The sequence below is a fragment of the Oncorhynchus nerka genome, linkage group LG12 (genome assembly GCF_034236695.1).
Source record: "Oncorhynchus nerka isolate Pitt River linkage group LG12, Oner_Uvic_2.0, whole genome shotgun sequence".
Lineage (NCBI taxonomy): Eukaryota > Metazoa > Chordata > Actinopteri > Salmoniformes > Salmonidae > Oncorhynchus > Oncorhynchus nerka.
In genome coordinates, this window is record NC_088407.1 from 19,377,378 (window position 1) to 19,392,636 (window position 15,259).

The window sequence follows — 15,259 nt, forward strand, 5'->3', positions numbered from 1 at the left end:
TAGCATTCAACCCTTGCTTCCCCCATCCCGGAAAAGAGCACAATTTCATACCCCTCGCGTAGCCTCCTCCTCAAAACCGATTGGAGGAAGAGTTCAGAGGGACCCCTGGCTTACTCATCCAGTGGGTTTTGAGAATGAGACCAGAGAGGACACGAGGAGTATGCAATTGAGATCTTCCCCTGGGTCTCCTGAACTCCATTAGAGGGGAAGATGACTCTTTCAGACCTCCTTCAATAAGATTAATTGAGAAAACAAGGACAGAGGAAGCAAAGGTAAAAAAAATATATATTTTCAAATTCAGCTCCCGTTAAATGAGAATAAGGCAATGCCACTATACGGTCCTGTTAGACAGGAAGGGAGAGATCGGATTTCTACATGCAACAATAAGGAGCTTGAGTTAAGTGTTTTACTTTTATTAAGACATTTAAAAACATTAACTGGATAAAAATATTTGACAAGAAAAACAAAAAAAAGTAAAGTGATCTTGACCAGAATTCTCCCCCAAAAGGCTTGGACTGGCTCTGAGCATCATCATCCACATTGGTGGTTTGTAGCAGCGAAGGGTCTAACAATCATGACGTGGTTGGCGGGGTTGTCTCCAGGACTGAAGAAATCAGGGCTGAAGACAGGAAAGAGTCTTTTATTGGTTGGCACGTGGTGGTATGTGTAGAGGTGACGACCGAGATTCACGTCGTAGAAAGACACGCGCCGCTCCCGTCCGTCAAAGTACACACCCACATGTGCCTGTAAAGTATAAAATAAGTTTATTAATAGTTACTTAAAGTAAACAAATTGTATTTGAATAAAATTGCCCCTACGGAATAAATACATTTGACTTGAATTTAAAGGTGTAGATATGATTTAGCCAACGTTTCAACTCCTCACATTATGAAATGCGACAGAGCAGGATTTAGGAGGCATGTTTTGATGTGGGCATCTCGAGTGCGCCCACGTTTGTGTGTGTTCAAACGAGGGAAGCGTTTGTACTTCCCTGCCAAAACCCACAGTCAAATCACCCTTCTAGAAAATTTGAGAGAGTCTAACTAGGTCATGTCTGGAAGTAGACTAGCTAGCCAGCCAACTTTTCGCCATTAAGCTTTCCGTCAGCTGGTATGCTACCGTTGTAAAATTGGTTAGACTTTGGATAGCCAATCTATGGGGCTAGTTAGCGACCATCAATAACTTACACAATGTAAGTGGAACAATATCTTCATGTTACACACCTATTCGTTGTCTCATTAAATGGTTTCAATATGTATATACACATTTCTACAATGTATAGTTGGTTTGAGGTCAATAAAATAAAATAAAAATAGCTTGACCTTTTAGAATATTGTCCCATGTACATAGTGTAACTTACGGATGGTCTCCAACTAGACCCATAGGGATATCCACTGTCAAACCAAATTGACCAAGGGCATTACCATCGGGTCGTGTTCTGCTGCAGCCAACTTGAGTGATGCCAGCTGTGGGCAGGATTGAAATAAACCCATGGACTTTTACAGTACCCCTTCATTCTGTGATATACTTTTTTTCCATTTAGCAAATCTCAGTTTTGGACTTTATGACCAAACTTATTCTATTTACATTTTTTTTTGAGAATAGAATAAAATGTTTGACTCATATCTATGCCACATATTGAGTGATCAAACATTAGAAATATTCAACTTGTATCTTCAAATATTCATCATGACACTTTAAAGGCTAGCTCCAAAAGACATGCATGAATCAAAATGAGAACCTTTTCCCCAGTTCAAATATTCCAGTGTGATTGTGCCCTCTCCTGGTGAGGAACATTTAAAGTATAGTTGTATTTATTTATATAATCATAGAGGTGTGGGCCAAGTGCCCTCTGTCCAACTATGCCATTAACATACCATTCTCCTTTGTGTTCCGACAGCCACAGGGGTTGTGTTGGTGGAGGGCCAAAGCTTTCCCCCGCGGTTTACCAGGACCCAGAACCCCTTCTCAGGGGTGAGATCCACCCCTTGTGATGTCATGGAGGATTTAGTTGCCACACCCACACACCACACACCAGATCCCATCGAAGTCCAGTTCTCCACCTCCACCTCCCAGTATGCTCGGTGGCTGCTGAACCCCTGGGGAGCGAGGACGCACAGCACCTGGGTGAAGCGCTGAGCAGACATGGGCCAGACGTTTCCCCTCGTGCTCTGGTCCACTCGGATCTCACGTGATGCCTGTTTGAACAGGAGCGATGGGTGGGCTGTGCTGGGGTCAGGAGTCACCTCAACTGAGAGGAGGAGAAGAGAAAGGTTGGGCTAGAGGAACGCAACAATCAATTGTTCCCTATTATAGATATTTGGCCAGCAGATCCAAAGGTTACGTAAGGGTTCATTTTGGGAGGGGGTATGGCTCGAGGACAACTTTATGATCAGTGGTTAGATTCATTTCAATCCAATAGCAGACACAAATTCCTTAGTTTTGCCATAGTGTACACTGCTCTGTTATTAAAAAATATATATAAATCATTAGCACAGCATGACCCAATTCCAGCTCCAAATTAAAAAATGTATTAACGAAGAAAGTAGATTGTGTCAATTTACTGTTATATTGAATCATGTCGAACACCATAGTTAAACTCTGTGGGTAGTGCTAAAACAATGACTTCATAGTTGAATTCCTCCATTTTATGTACCTTTGCCATTATAGACAAGTGTACATTTGTCCCTGGTACATAAACAAGTTCAGTAAGGGTTAAGGTCAAAGTTTAGAATACATGAGGTTTACAGGCAGCACCTTCATTTGGGGAGGACAGGCTCATAGAAAATCGGTGGAACGGAATGGTATAAAACACGCTGTCTCCATCTGGTTGATACCATTCCATTTACTCCATTCTATTATGAGCAGTCCTCCCTCACCGGCCTCCTGTGATGAGGTTAGCAATCCACCTTCCAGAATCATTCAATCTGCTGGGTGGATACGAAATATAAAACATGGGATGCAGACTCAGGAGTACACCTTCGCTCACCTGTGAACTTTTTAACCACGGCAATCTCTGTGGGATAAACACAGAAAGGTTACAAAAAAATAAAACATAACCGCAAAATGTTGTACATCAGACTGAGAAAAAAAAAGACCTGGGGCAGCATAGCCATTTGTAGACAAGTTGCCCATCTTGGCTAGTTTGTTCATGTCTTTCATAAAGGTATACAGAAGGTTTCCCAGTAGGTCCGGGGGGATGTTGATGCTGCATTGTTCTTCGACCCCATCTGGAAGAGCAGAAGGGAGAGAGGGAAGAATCTAAAAGGAGAAGGAACAAAGAGATATGGAATGAATGGGGTTGAACATACAAGCCAGTTGACCTGCAACAATGCCATGTTTAGATTCTCCACACTTGTACCCTTCTTGGATTTAAAAGTGTTCGATTTTTGTAAGCATTGGCTGTAGGAAGTTTCCACCATAGCTACATCTGACTTGGAGTGTAATTCAAAACACCACTTGGAGAAGTGGAAACAATTCAGAGTGCAGCCAATGGCCATGTACAAGAACATCAAAACCATGATGCATAATTAGTCAATTGTGACATTTATGGATGCAAGGGGATTTGCAGAAAAGTCACTCTGGACTCAAGTCGGCTGCAATGACTCACATTAAGAAACGCAAAGGAGTCTGAGGAGCCAATCAGCCGCCCCAGCTCGGCATCTCTGCTCGTCAGAGCTGTTATGTTATCTTCAAGCACACGTCTCCGACGGGAGGCTGTGCTCTTCATCTCATCCACCCTCCTACGGGCCTCAATGTTGTAGCGATCACAAATCTGCCCCACCTTGCTGACCAGGTCTAGTCGGAACCCATGTACAAACCGGATCTGGCTCGTCGCCACATCCTGCAAGGGGCAAGTACACAAAACAGATCCAGGAGGTATTTTCATTGATGTGATAACTTCTGAAAGTTCCAGATAGAAATAGATTAGATGGACAATCATTTAATCTCAAATCAGCATGTTCTACACAACACATTTATCTGAATGTTCCAAAGCATTACACCATCCTGAACACATCCTAAGGCAAAATATATTCTCAGTAGGCACAACAATGTAAGCAAATGCCCCAAAGCAGTGACTAACCCAAGTGCATAGGGAAAACTGTCCCAGTCTTTGTAACCCCATGTGAGGTTTCTTGGAATGTTTTACAATTGAATGCCATGACAAAAGACTGCACAATTACAACGGCCGTGACTATAGACAACACTCACCTTGCAGTGATGGAATGAAGAGTTGAATTGCTCTGCTTCTTTCCGAGTGGCCTTCAGCTTCTCCTTTACCTTTGCTTGGGCTTTAGTCAGCTGAGCCTGAAGTGAAGACCATACGTGTTAGCATTAGTGCTGGGATAGAACAACAAAAAACACACAGTCCCCATGGGCATATTCATTAGGCACCAAACTAAATAATTTTAAAAATGGATGAAACGCGTGAGGACCTACTTGAACAATGTTCTGTTCCAAAATGTTTTGATATAGTGCCTTAATGAATACAAATAAGGACCAGGATCGAAGGAAATCATTTCACATCAGAAACAAGCATTTATTGGACAAGTTCAGCTAGTCCCTCTCGGTTTCAGTCAGTTTGCTTCCGTTTGTTGCCTAGTGAATCAGACCTTGGATTGAGGAACCATGGCTCTAAAACTCATTCTTACCTTTTGAGCCAAGAACTCTACCTGCATCGACACAACCTGGTGGGCTGGCTCCGGGTGAGTATCACACCCCACACACAGCATGGTCTTGTCAGTACGGCAGTAACGCTCCAGGAGCCTCTCATGGTTTGAACACATCCTCTTCTCCAGGTTAGCCAGGGGCCTGACCAGCTGATGCCTGGAGAACCGGGCATTGTGAACCACTTCATGCTCCAGGCAGTACGACGACACACACACCAGGCAGGTCTTGACAGCCTTGGTCATCCCGTATCCTAAGCACGCGTCACAGGAGACCTCTCCCGGAGCCACAGTGGGAATGTCTACGGCCGAGCCGCCACATCTACTCGCCCCCTTGAAACTTTCCACAAGGTCTCTCAGGACTATGTTGACCAGGATGGTGGGGGTAGGTGTGAACCTCATATTGCACACAGCACAGACTGCGTAGTCTCCACTGCTGTTCCAGTCACCCTCGAGACAAGACTTGCAAAAGGTGTGTCCACACGGGATTGTGGCCGGGTTGGTGAAAACACCAAGACAGATGGAGCACAGGAACTGGTCCTCTGACATGGCTCTGTAAGACGCCATCTCTTCAAGCTGGGGACAACCGGTTAGAAAACATTGAAATAAATTTAAGTTGAATTAGTCTGAGGCAGTCCAATTCCGATAAACACCCCCTCCCCTAATTGGATCTTTTGAACAATCACAGATCTTTTTCACAGCTAATACAATCGGTCTAAATATCAATTCATGAAAACATATCAGATTTGGGCTGCCTGTCTAAACACAAACAGCCTGTGAATATTGCATTGGCAAAAATAATGTGAATACTGAAAATGATAAGGTTGGAGACAACCAAAAACTGGTACGTTGTTCAGCCTATTGCTTGCATTCACATTTGTCCCAAAATTATGGTGAGGTAGCAAAAGTTTTAGTGACTTAAACTGCCCAGAGAAGAGGCACTTTCTAAAGTTTATAGTCTGTTCTCATATGCAAATAAATGTAAACTTGCATTGACAAAGCATAAATTGAAATAAAAAAAAACACCTCAAACTTGTATCTCAAAGACTGGTTTCGCCATTTCCTCAGAACATGATGTCATCTCCCTAAGGAGAATGAGTTGGCCAATCAGCAGCACAGAGGAGGATGAGCTGGTCAATCGGCAGTCCACTTGCATTAATATTTTTTATGACGATATATGCCCACACCATTCTATTGTTAGGGGTACGCACACACCACAGGAGGTTAGTGGCATCTTAATTGGAGAGGACGGGCTCGTGTTGATAGCTTGACTGGAGTGGTATCAAATGCCATTCTAACCATTATGAGCCATCCTTCCCTCCACAGCCTCCAATATTGCTCCTGAGTGGTGCAGTGGTCTAAGGCTCTGCTTCTCAGTGCAAGAGGCATCACTGCAGTCCCTGGTTCAAATCCAGGCTGCATTGAATCCGGCTGTAATTGGGAGTCCCATAGGCCGGCGCACAATTGGCCCAGTGTCGTCCGGGTTTGGCCTTATTGTAAATAAGAATTTGTTCTTAACTGACTTGCCTAGTTAAAAGGTTAAATATAAAACTATTCAAACAGAGAATCTGCTTTAACCATACCAACCTTCAAAAATATATATTATTGGAAGGACAACATTTCAATCCTATTGTAAGTAGCTACAGGTCATATTTCATTGAAATCTGGAAACACTGGGCAGTTGAAGTTAATAGGATCTAGTTAGGAGGGCTTGAACTTACAGAACAAATATGGTGAAAAATACAAGTTTTACTTACAGTGCAGCCCAGTGATAACAGCGCAAGAGAGAATGTAACAAATATATGAATGCAAAATGACAACGTCGAAAAATCCAAAACAGTAGAAGTAGTCTACCTTGGACACAACAAGATTTGGATAACCTAAAAATCAGACCTAACTCACTCAGCTGAGCATATAACAAGAGCTTCAACACACGTGAATGGAAGTCTGCATGTGTAGCCTGAGCTTGAACAGATACTCCCAAAAACACAGGCCTATGGGCTATACAAAAGACCAGTCAAAACATGCATTACAAAATGCTAACAGGCACCGTTACCAATGCTCGGCATGGGCAGGAGCTCACCAGAACTGAGTACCAGCACCTCAATTGTTTTGCTTGGGCTTGTGTTGCTCTTATAGATTACACTTTTTTAGATAGTGGAACTCCTGCACCTAAATATAAACAGTACCAGCACCCAAAATGAGTAAGGCACCTATATCAGTCCAAGTCAAGCACGGTTCGTTACACATTGAAGACCACATGAATAATGATTGCGGCAGTCACTGACTTAAGCATGAGTGAATATATAGAATTTAACAATTATTCAGTAACTGCATAAACCAATGCATTTTACCGGAGTCACCCAGACAGGTGATGCTTGCGCCCTCAAAACATGAGACGGGAACACAAACACAGGTTGGCAACAATAATGTATGTACAAGCTGGCTTGCTGATGCCATGTATTGGCTATTGAGGTTTTGAAGCCACAGTTCAGCCATATTGGCACTCCCCGATAGGAGCAGTTCTCCATAGGAATGAATAAAATTCTAACGCATTTCAATTAAAGGTGAAGGACAAAATTACATTTTTTTGTCATCATGGGGACAGTAACATTAGTGTCCAATTTTACCCATTTGTTAATTTTAAAAAGTATTTATTTGCAGTGTCTAAGAATTAATGAGGCAAAAATGAATGTAGACATTAACAAATGCTTTTCTATACCTTCTAAAGTGTATTTATAGTGGTGGGTGAATACCAATATGGAGGTGTAGTGGCTTAAACACAGCACCCCCAACAGTCATCTAGTGTATATGTGTATATGTATGTATGTGTGTATATGTACACACGTCGGAAATGAAATGAAACTTTGTAAACAATTGATAAACAATTGTTGCAATATTATTATTTTTTATAGGGGGTAGATCAGCTTTAATATTGCAGATATGTTTTGGCCTCCATCAATAGAATTGTCTGCATAATTTCTAATCCACACGCTCCCTCCCTCTGGTGCTCAACGTCACCGGTCTATTAATCACCGGACCTGGCATCTATTTAACACACACCTAATCATTCTCTCTTATTACCACCTAATGACTAATAACAACTGAGGGATAAATAAAAGGGGGGGTGGGTCATTAGGTGGTGTTGTGGTTTCATCTCACGTTCAGTATGCTTTAGGTTTGTTATTTTGTATTGTTGCATTATTAAACTCACATTCTGCACCTGCTTCCTGACTCACGGCATATATGTTACACGCACACACATTTGTTAATATATTTTCCACTAATCCAATTGGAGTAAAGACTGTTTTTCAAAATGTTTTTATTGTGCAGTCCTTATGTTGTAATCTACCTCAGACACAAACTAAAGGCTATGCGTGCATAGCATATCTCCAATCAAAGTCAAATCTACAATTGGCATCCTATTTCGCAACAAAGCATCCTTCACTCAGGCTGCCACACATACCCTCGTAAAACTGACCATCCTGCCGATCCTCGACGATGTCATTTAGAAAATAGCCTCCAATACCCTACTCAATAAATTGGATGCAGTCCATCACAGTGCCATCCGTTTTGTCACCAAAGCCCCATATACTACCCACCACTGCGACCTGTATGCTCTCGTTGGCTGGCCCTCGCTTCATACTCGTCGCCAAACCCACTGGCTCCATGTAATCTACAAGACCCTGCTAGGTAAAGTCCCCCCTTATCTCAGCTCGCTTGTCACCATAGCAGCACCCACCTGTAGCAGGCGCTCCAAACGGGCATCTCTCTGGTCACCCCCAAAATCCATTCCTCCTTTGGCTGCATCTCCTTCCTGTTCTCTGCTGCCAATGTTTGGAACGAACTACAAAAATCTCCCTCACTAGCTTTAAGCACTTGCTGTCAGAGCAGCTCACAGATTACTGGACCTGTACATTGCCCATCTATAATTCAGCCCAAACAACTACCTCCTCCCCGACTATTTATTTTGCGCCTCGTTATTGCACATTTTTCCACTGCAAATCTACCATTCCAGTGTTTTACTTGCTATATTGTATTTACTTTGCCACCATTGCCTTTTTTTGCCTTTACTTCACTTATCTCACCTCATTTGCTCACATCATATGTAGACTTATTTTTGTACTGTATGTTTTTTTTACTCCATGTGTACCTCTGTGTTGTTGTATGTGTCGAAATGCTTTGCTTCATCTTGGCCAGGTCGCAATTGTAAATGAGAACGTGTTCTCAACTTGCCTACCTGGTTAAATAAAGGTGAAATAAAAAAAATAAAAAAAAAGTGCTACAAACTTCAGACTGTCAAGAGTTCAATTTATATGTCTGACAGTGGCAAGGGAATAATTCTGCTTTCATAACCAAGTGGGAGTTCACAACACACGTTTACAAAGTGTAAATACACTTGAACGGCCCTCCAACTGGATATTACTAGTGGGAAACTAGCTGCATTTTCAGTAGGTAAATGCAACATGTTAAAAAGCAATATATTAATATTTTTTATATGCCAACTTGTTTACAAGCATGATAGCAGAGGTCGACTGATTATGATTTTTCAACGCCGATACCGATTATTGGAGGACCAACAGAAAAGCCGGGTACCGATTAATCGGCCGGTTTTTAAAATGTATTTGTAATAATTGTCACGCCTTGGTCATTGTATTTTGTGTTTTCGTTATATATTTGGTCAGGCCAGGGTGTGACAGGGGTTTATGTTATTGTATTTTCGTATTGGTGTTTGTAGTATTTGGGATCGCGGCTGATTAGGGGTGTTGTATAGGCTTGGCTGCCTGAGGCGGTTGTCAATCAGAGTAAGGTGATTTCTTGTTGTCTCTGATTGGGAACCGTATTTAGGTAGCCTGAGTTTCGCTTTGTATTTCGTGGGTGATTGTTCCTGTCTCCGTGTAGTTTCACCAGATAGGCTGTAAATAGGTTTCACGTTCCGTTTGTTGTTTTCGTATTTGTATAGTTGTTTCATGTGTCACTTTTTTCATTAAAGTCATGAGTAACCACTACGCTGCATTTCGGTCCGACTCTCTTTCTACAAACGAAGAACGCCGTTACAATAATGACAATTACAACAATACTGAATGAACACATTTAATCTTAATATAATACATCAATAAAATCAATTTAGCCTCAAATAAATAATGAAACATGTTCAATTTGGTTTAAATAATGCAAAAACAGTGTTGGAGAAGAAAGTAAGTGCAATATGTGCCATGTAAGAAAGCTAACATTTAAGTTCCTTTCGCAGAACAAATGAAAGCTGGTGGTTCCTTTTAACATGAGTCTTCAATATTCCCAGGTAAGAAGTTTTAGGTTGTAGTTATTATAGGACTATTTCTCTCTATACCATTTGTATTTCATTAACATTTGACTATTGTATGTTCTTATTGTCACTTTAGTATTGCCAGTATAACAGTATAGCTTCCGTCCCTCTCCTCGCTCCTACCTGGGCTCAAACCAGGAACACAAATACAATAGCCTCCTTCGAAGCAGCGATAACCATCGCTTCACAAGAGCTGCGGCCCTTGCCGAGGAAGGGGAACAACCACTCCAAGTCTCAGAGCGAGTGACGTTTGAAACGCTATTAGCGCGCACCCCGCTAACTAACCAGCCATTTCACATCGGTTACACAAGCCTAATCTCTGGAGTTGATAGGCTTGAAGTCATAAACAGCTGCTGGCAAACGCACGAAAGTGCTGCTTGAATGAATGCTTACGAGCCTGGACTGCTCTATCAAATCATATTATAACTAGGTCAAACACACAGAAATACGAGCCTTAAGTCATTAATATGGTAGAATCCGGAAACTATCATCTCGAAAACAAGACATTTATTCTTTCAGTGAAATACGTAACTGTTCCGTATTTTATCTAAAGGGTGGCATCCATAAGTCTAAATATTCCTGTTACATTGCACAACCTTCAATGTTAAGTCATAATTACGTAAAATTCTGAAAAATTAGGCGGCTCAAACTGTTGCATATACACCGACTCCACGTGCAATGAGAGAAGTGACACAATTTCACCTGGTTAATATTGCCTGCTAACCTGGATTTATTTTAGCTAAATATGTATGTTTAAAAATATACTTCTGTATATTGATTTTAAGAAAGGCAATGATGTTTATGGTTACGTACACATTGGAGCAACAATACACGACCACATCGATTATATGCAAAGCAGGACACGCTAGACAAACTAGTAATATCAACCATGTGGAGTTAACTAGTGATTATGATTGATTGATTGTTTTTTTTATAAGAGAAGTTTAATGCTAGCTAGCAACTTACCTTGGCTTACTGCATTCGCGTAACAGGCAGTCTCCTCGTGGAGTGCAATGAGAGGCAGGTGGTTAGCACGTTGGACTAGTTAACTATAAGGTTGCAAGATTGAATCCCACGAGCTGACATGGTAAAAATCTGTCGTTCTGCCCCTGAACGAGGCAGTTAACCCACCGTTCCTAGGCTATTATTGAAAATAAGAATGTCTTGTTAACCTACTTGCCTAGTTAAATAAAGATTAAATAAAAAGGTTAAAAAAAACAACAGCCAAATCGGTGTCCAAAAATACCGATTTCCGGTTGTTATGAAAACTTGAAATCGGCCCAAATTAAATCAGCCATTCTGAATAATCGGTCGACCTCTACAGGATAGTTGTACTTTTAGCTTATGGTTTACGTAGCTTGGTGGCCATTAGCCAGCCAGTCTTTCTCAACGAGTTCAAAGAACGTGAATGCAGCCAACTAGTAGTTGAGACTTCACAAAATGGTATATTCCCACCCATATCGTTACAAACACAGCTTTAGACTAAAAAGCCTTATGAGTTCCACTTGGGGATGGTGCAGCATAGTTCACATTTGACAAACGCTCATAACAAGAGCTTCCAAGTACAGGTTGTCATAAATAGAAGTTGATAGTATAGCCTGAACTTACACTCCCAAAACAGGCTAAACCATTCTCATCAACAGGTATGCCTAGGTTTTAGGCTAGACAGAGACCAGTCGAGACTCGCATGACAAATTTAAAATAGACACCGTTAAACATGTAAAACCACATAAATAACTTAAGCATGAACAAATAACAATTTTCTGAAACTGAATAAACCAATGCATTTTACCAGAGGAAGAGGCAAAGCGAGAGGAAAATCTGTCCCCGAAAAGCCCAATAAGTAAATCATTTTTGTATGGAGGTCAATAAGTGTGTCGAATTTGGAAAAACAATTTTTTTTTTGCTAATTTGCTACGCAAGACTTGTTTGACAGAATCGAAGTTTCACAATGGCTCGGATTGTTACATATGCACTGATAAGTGGATGCTTGTGGATTTAAAAATCAGAGTTTCCCGCTGTCATAGAGACTCATGGAAGTAATTTTTTTTTTTAAATGGCAATAATATTTAACCCATATAAAAGTCAGTTAAGAACAAATTCTTATTGACAATGACGGCCTACTTGTAAAGTCGCCTCCAGTGTCAAACCCTCCCCTAACCCGGACAACTCTGGGCCTATTGTGCACTGCCCTATGGGACTAGAGATCTTAGCCAGATGTGATACAGCCCAGGATCAAACCCAGATCTGCCGTGACACCTACTAGCACTGCCTTAGACCACTGTGCCACTCAGGAGCAAAAAGGGCTTCCACCATTTTAAATTAGCAACTGATGGGGGATTCATACAAGTTGGGAACAAATCAACCAATTAAGAAATAAATGGACAATTTTAAAGTGGAGACAGCCTCATTAGCACTGCCCATTGTCACAGATCCTTTAATGGCACAGATACAAAGATGAGTCCTCTAAGACCCATTGGTCACATGCTTCTGCCCCATTGGCAAGAATGGCCCCACCTTTTCGCACGTTCTCCTGCCTTCCATATTTGAGAACATGCATTGCCATTAAAGCATTCACTCGACCATTTTGTCAAAATATGACAATCTCTGATTTTACCAGTCACCGACATAATAGATAGTGACGTGCGCTCGCACCCTCTAAAACAGCGCTAAACTGTGACCACAAACACAGGTGGACAAACGATTGTTGCAATAAATGGTTACAATGTCACAATTTTTTTTTGTGAAGTCCTTATGTTGTATGTATGTTGTAATCCTTATGTTGTAATCTAACAAAGTATAGGCTGTACATGGACGCAAGTGCTTAAAAGTTGTCAAGAGTTCCTTTTGTGTTTGACTCAGTTGAGAGGAAATCAAGGGTCTTGTGAATGCCATGTGGGGATGGTGCGGCATAGATCACATTTGACAAAAGTATTCAATTGAAACTCACCTGTCTATGTATGCAGAACACAGCTCACAAGGAAACAATTACCTTCCACTTCTGGGGGGAAAACACAATCTGAGGAATTTCCTTGATTGAGTTCAGGTGGCATTTTGAAGACTGGTAAACTCCTCCCTCTTTCATGAAAAAAACACATCGCTGGAAGTTTTTAGTATGGTTATGTGCTCAACAACCATTGGTCTCACCGTACAGGGGGGGGGGGAATGTGTTATTCAGTACAAATAGTTCCTCAACGTAGCAAACGTTTAAGCGAACTGAATGCACCTCCTGTTCAGAGGTAACACTACACTGAAGAGGCATACAACCACAGGTAAGGACTCTAATTTTAAACGAAAAGGAGACAACATCACATACATTAAAAGAGCAAAATGCAGTTGCTATATCCATTTTTGGACTTAACTTATGACTCATGAACTTAGTTTAACAGAACCCACCTACCTGGGGCCTGTTGCACAAAAGTAGAATTAAGACATCCGGGATAAATGACTCAGCTGAGCTCAATGAAGCCAAAACATGTGCGTCCAGGCTTAATTGGTTGCACAAAGACCAAGCCAGGATGAGCAGACACGGATTCATTAAGCCAGGTGAAACCAATCCTGGATAGGTTCACGGCTCACTCAAATAGACCCCGCCACAGATCACAGATTAACTGATTTACCATGGCAACTAGAGCCGCGTACTTTTTCCCAGTCGGAAGCACAAATCCTCATGGAGGCATACGAGGAGGTAAAAGATATAATTAAGAAGAAAGGCAACACCGCCACAGTGATAAAGCAAAGAGAAAAAGCGTGGCAAAGTATTGCAGACCGCCTGAATGCGTAAGTAGTGCACAATTACACACTCACCGCTCCGCTGAAACATCACAATTACAATTCAAATATTTAATTCACATCTCCAAAAATGCAGTTGTACTGTAATTATGAAACGGTTAAATTTTTAATTGAAATGCACTGCAGATATGAGTGAAATTGTGTAAAGTAACTCCATCACACTGTATAAAGCTATGATAAATTTTTTGATATTTTTACTGAAAACAAGACAAAAATACCAAGTAATTTTTTGCAGTGTGACTCCATTAAATGTGTGTGTGTGTAGATTAAACATGAACGGGCCAAAACGGACATGGCAGCAGGTCAAAATCAAATACAAGAACATTCTGCAGAATGGTATGGTCCCTGACTAATATTTAACAAAGCACAAGCATATATTGTACCCAGAAGGTGCCTGCTCACACATTGTCTGTACTGTTTTAGCAGTGAAAAAGAATACCCACAGACAAGGCACGGGTGGTGGGTCACCAAAGGCTGACCTTATCCCAGCAGAGGACATGGCCTTGGAGCTAAATGCCCCGTCTTAGAGGGGATCCCTGGGGGAAAGAGACGAGCATAGGTTCCTCCCAAGATGCCACCCGCTTCATTCAAGGTATGTCCTTCCATCTCTACATGGGATACAACCACATTCATATTGAATCAATTTGGACTGTCTGACTTTGGTTTACCTATTGCCTTGCAGTGCCTGGCAGCACTGTGTTCCTGTTAGAGCCACCAGCACAAGCACCAGACGATGCTGATCCAGTGAGTACTCCATCAAAGGCATACTGTAGGCCTGGCATGTCTTGTCTACTAGCTTCAATATGAATCCGATTAAATGTGATAGGGTGAAGGCCCCAGTGCAGCAGCAACAGCACATGATGGAAACGATGATGAGGAGGAGACCATCTCTCTGGATTCCAGAAGGCATGAGGTATCATGTTAAGACTGTGAAAGTACTATTTACTCTACAATGGTGAGGAGTCCTCATCAAAATCAAAAATCTAATTTCTTTTACAGGACCCAGATGCTATACAGTGGGAAAACCAGCCTGGCAACATAGTGCGTATTAATAAAGGACACCACATCCTGCCAAATTCCAGCTGCGCTAATTGTATTGTGTTCACAGAGCTCACAAGCTATCAGAAAGTTGTATGGCAACCACCTCCGGCGCCAAATAGAACTGGCAGACATAGACATTCAGTACAAGAAGAAAAGATGGAAAATCTTGCACTGGAGTCGAAATAAAAAGAGGACAATTAGGAAACTGGACCTTGAAATAAAAAAACTTGAGAGGGAGGTGAGATATGCCTTCAATGTACACTGTATGCTAACTGTAACACAAATGTATTAATCATTATTTTTCTTTCCTCCCCCAGCTCCCAAGAAGATGACACAGCTCAAAATAAAAATTAGGTATATTCTCGTAAAGTCAAGTGAGCCATGACATATGAGCTCTTATTGTGAGCACACAGGACGGTGGCATCTTTCTAAG

The 15,259-nt window shown here is 41.6% G+C and overlaps 1 protein-coding gene across 1 annotated transcript; it reads right to left on the bottom strand.

The window, feature by feature from the left end:
- Nucleotides 1-403: 403 nt before the first annotated feature.
- Nucleotides 404-13,029, bottom strand: LOC115137914 (E3 ubiquitin-protein ligase TRIM7-like). Its single transcript, XM_065025335.1, has 8 exons — nt 12,944-13,029; nt 4,653-5,243; nt 4,213-4,308; nt 3,611-3,844; nt 3,099-3,261; nt 2,990-3,016; nt 1,878-2,251; nt 404-744 (listed from the first exon to the last, which is right to left on the bottom strand). The coding sequence occupies exons 2-8, from the start codon at nt 5,232-5,234 to the stop codon at nt 532-534; spliced, it is 1,689 nt and encodes a 562-aa protein (XP_064881407.1). The 5' UTR covers nt 5,235-5,243; nt 12,944-13,029; the 3' UTR covers nt 404-531.
- Between the last annotated feature and the right edge of the window lie 2,230 nt (nt 13,030-15,259).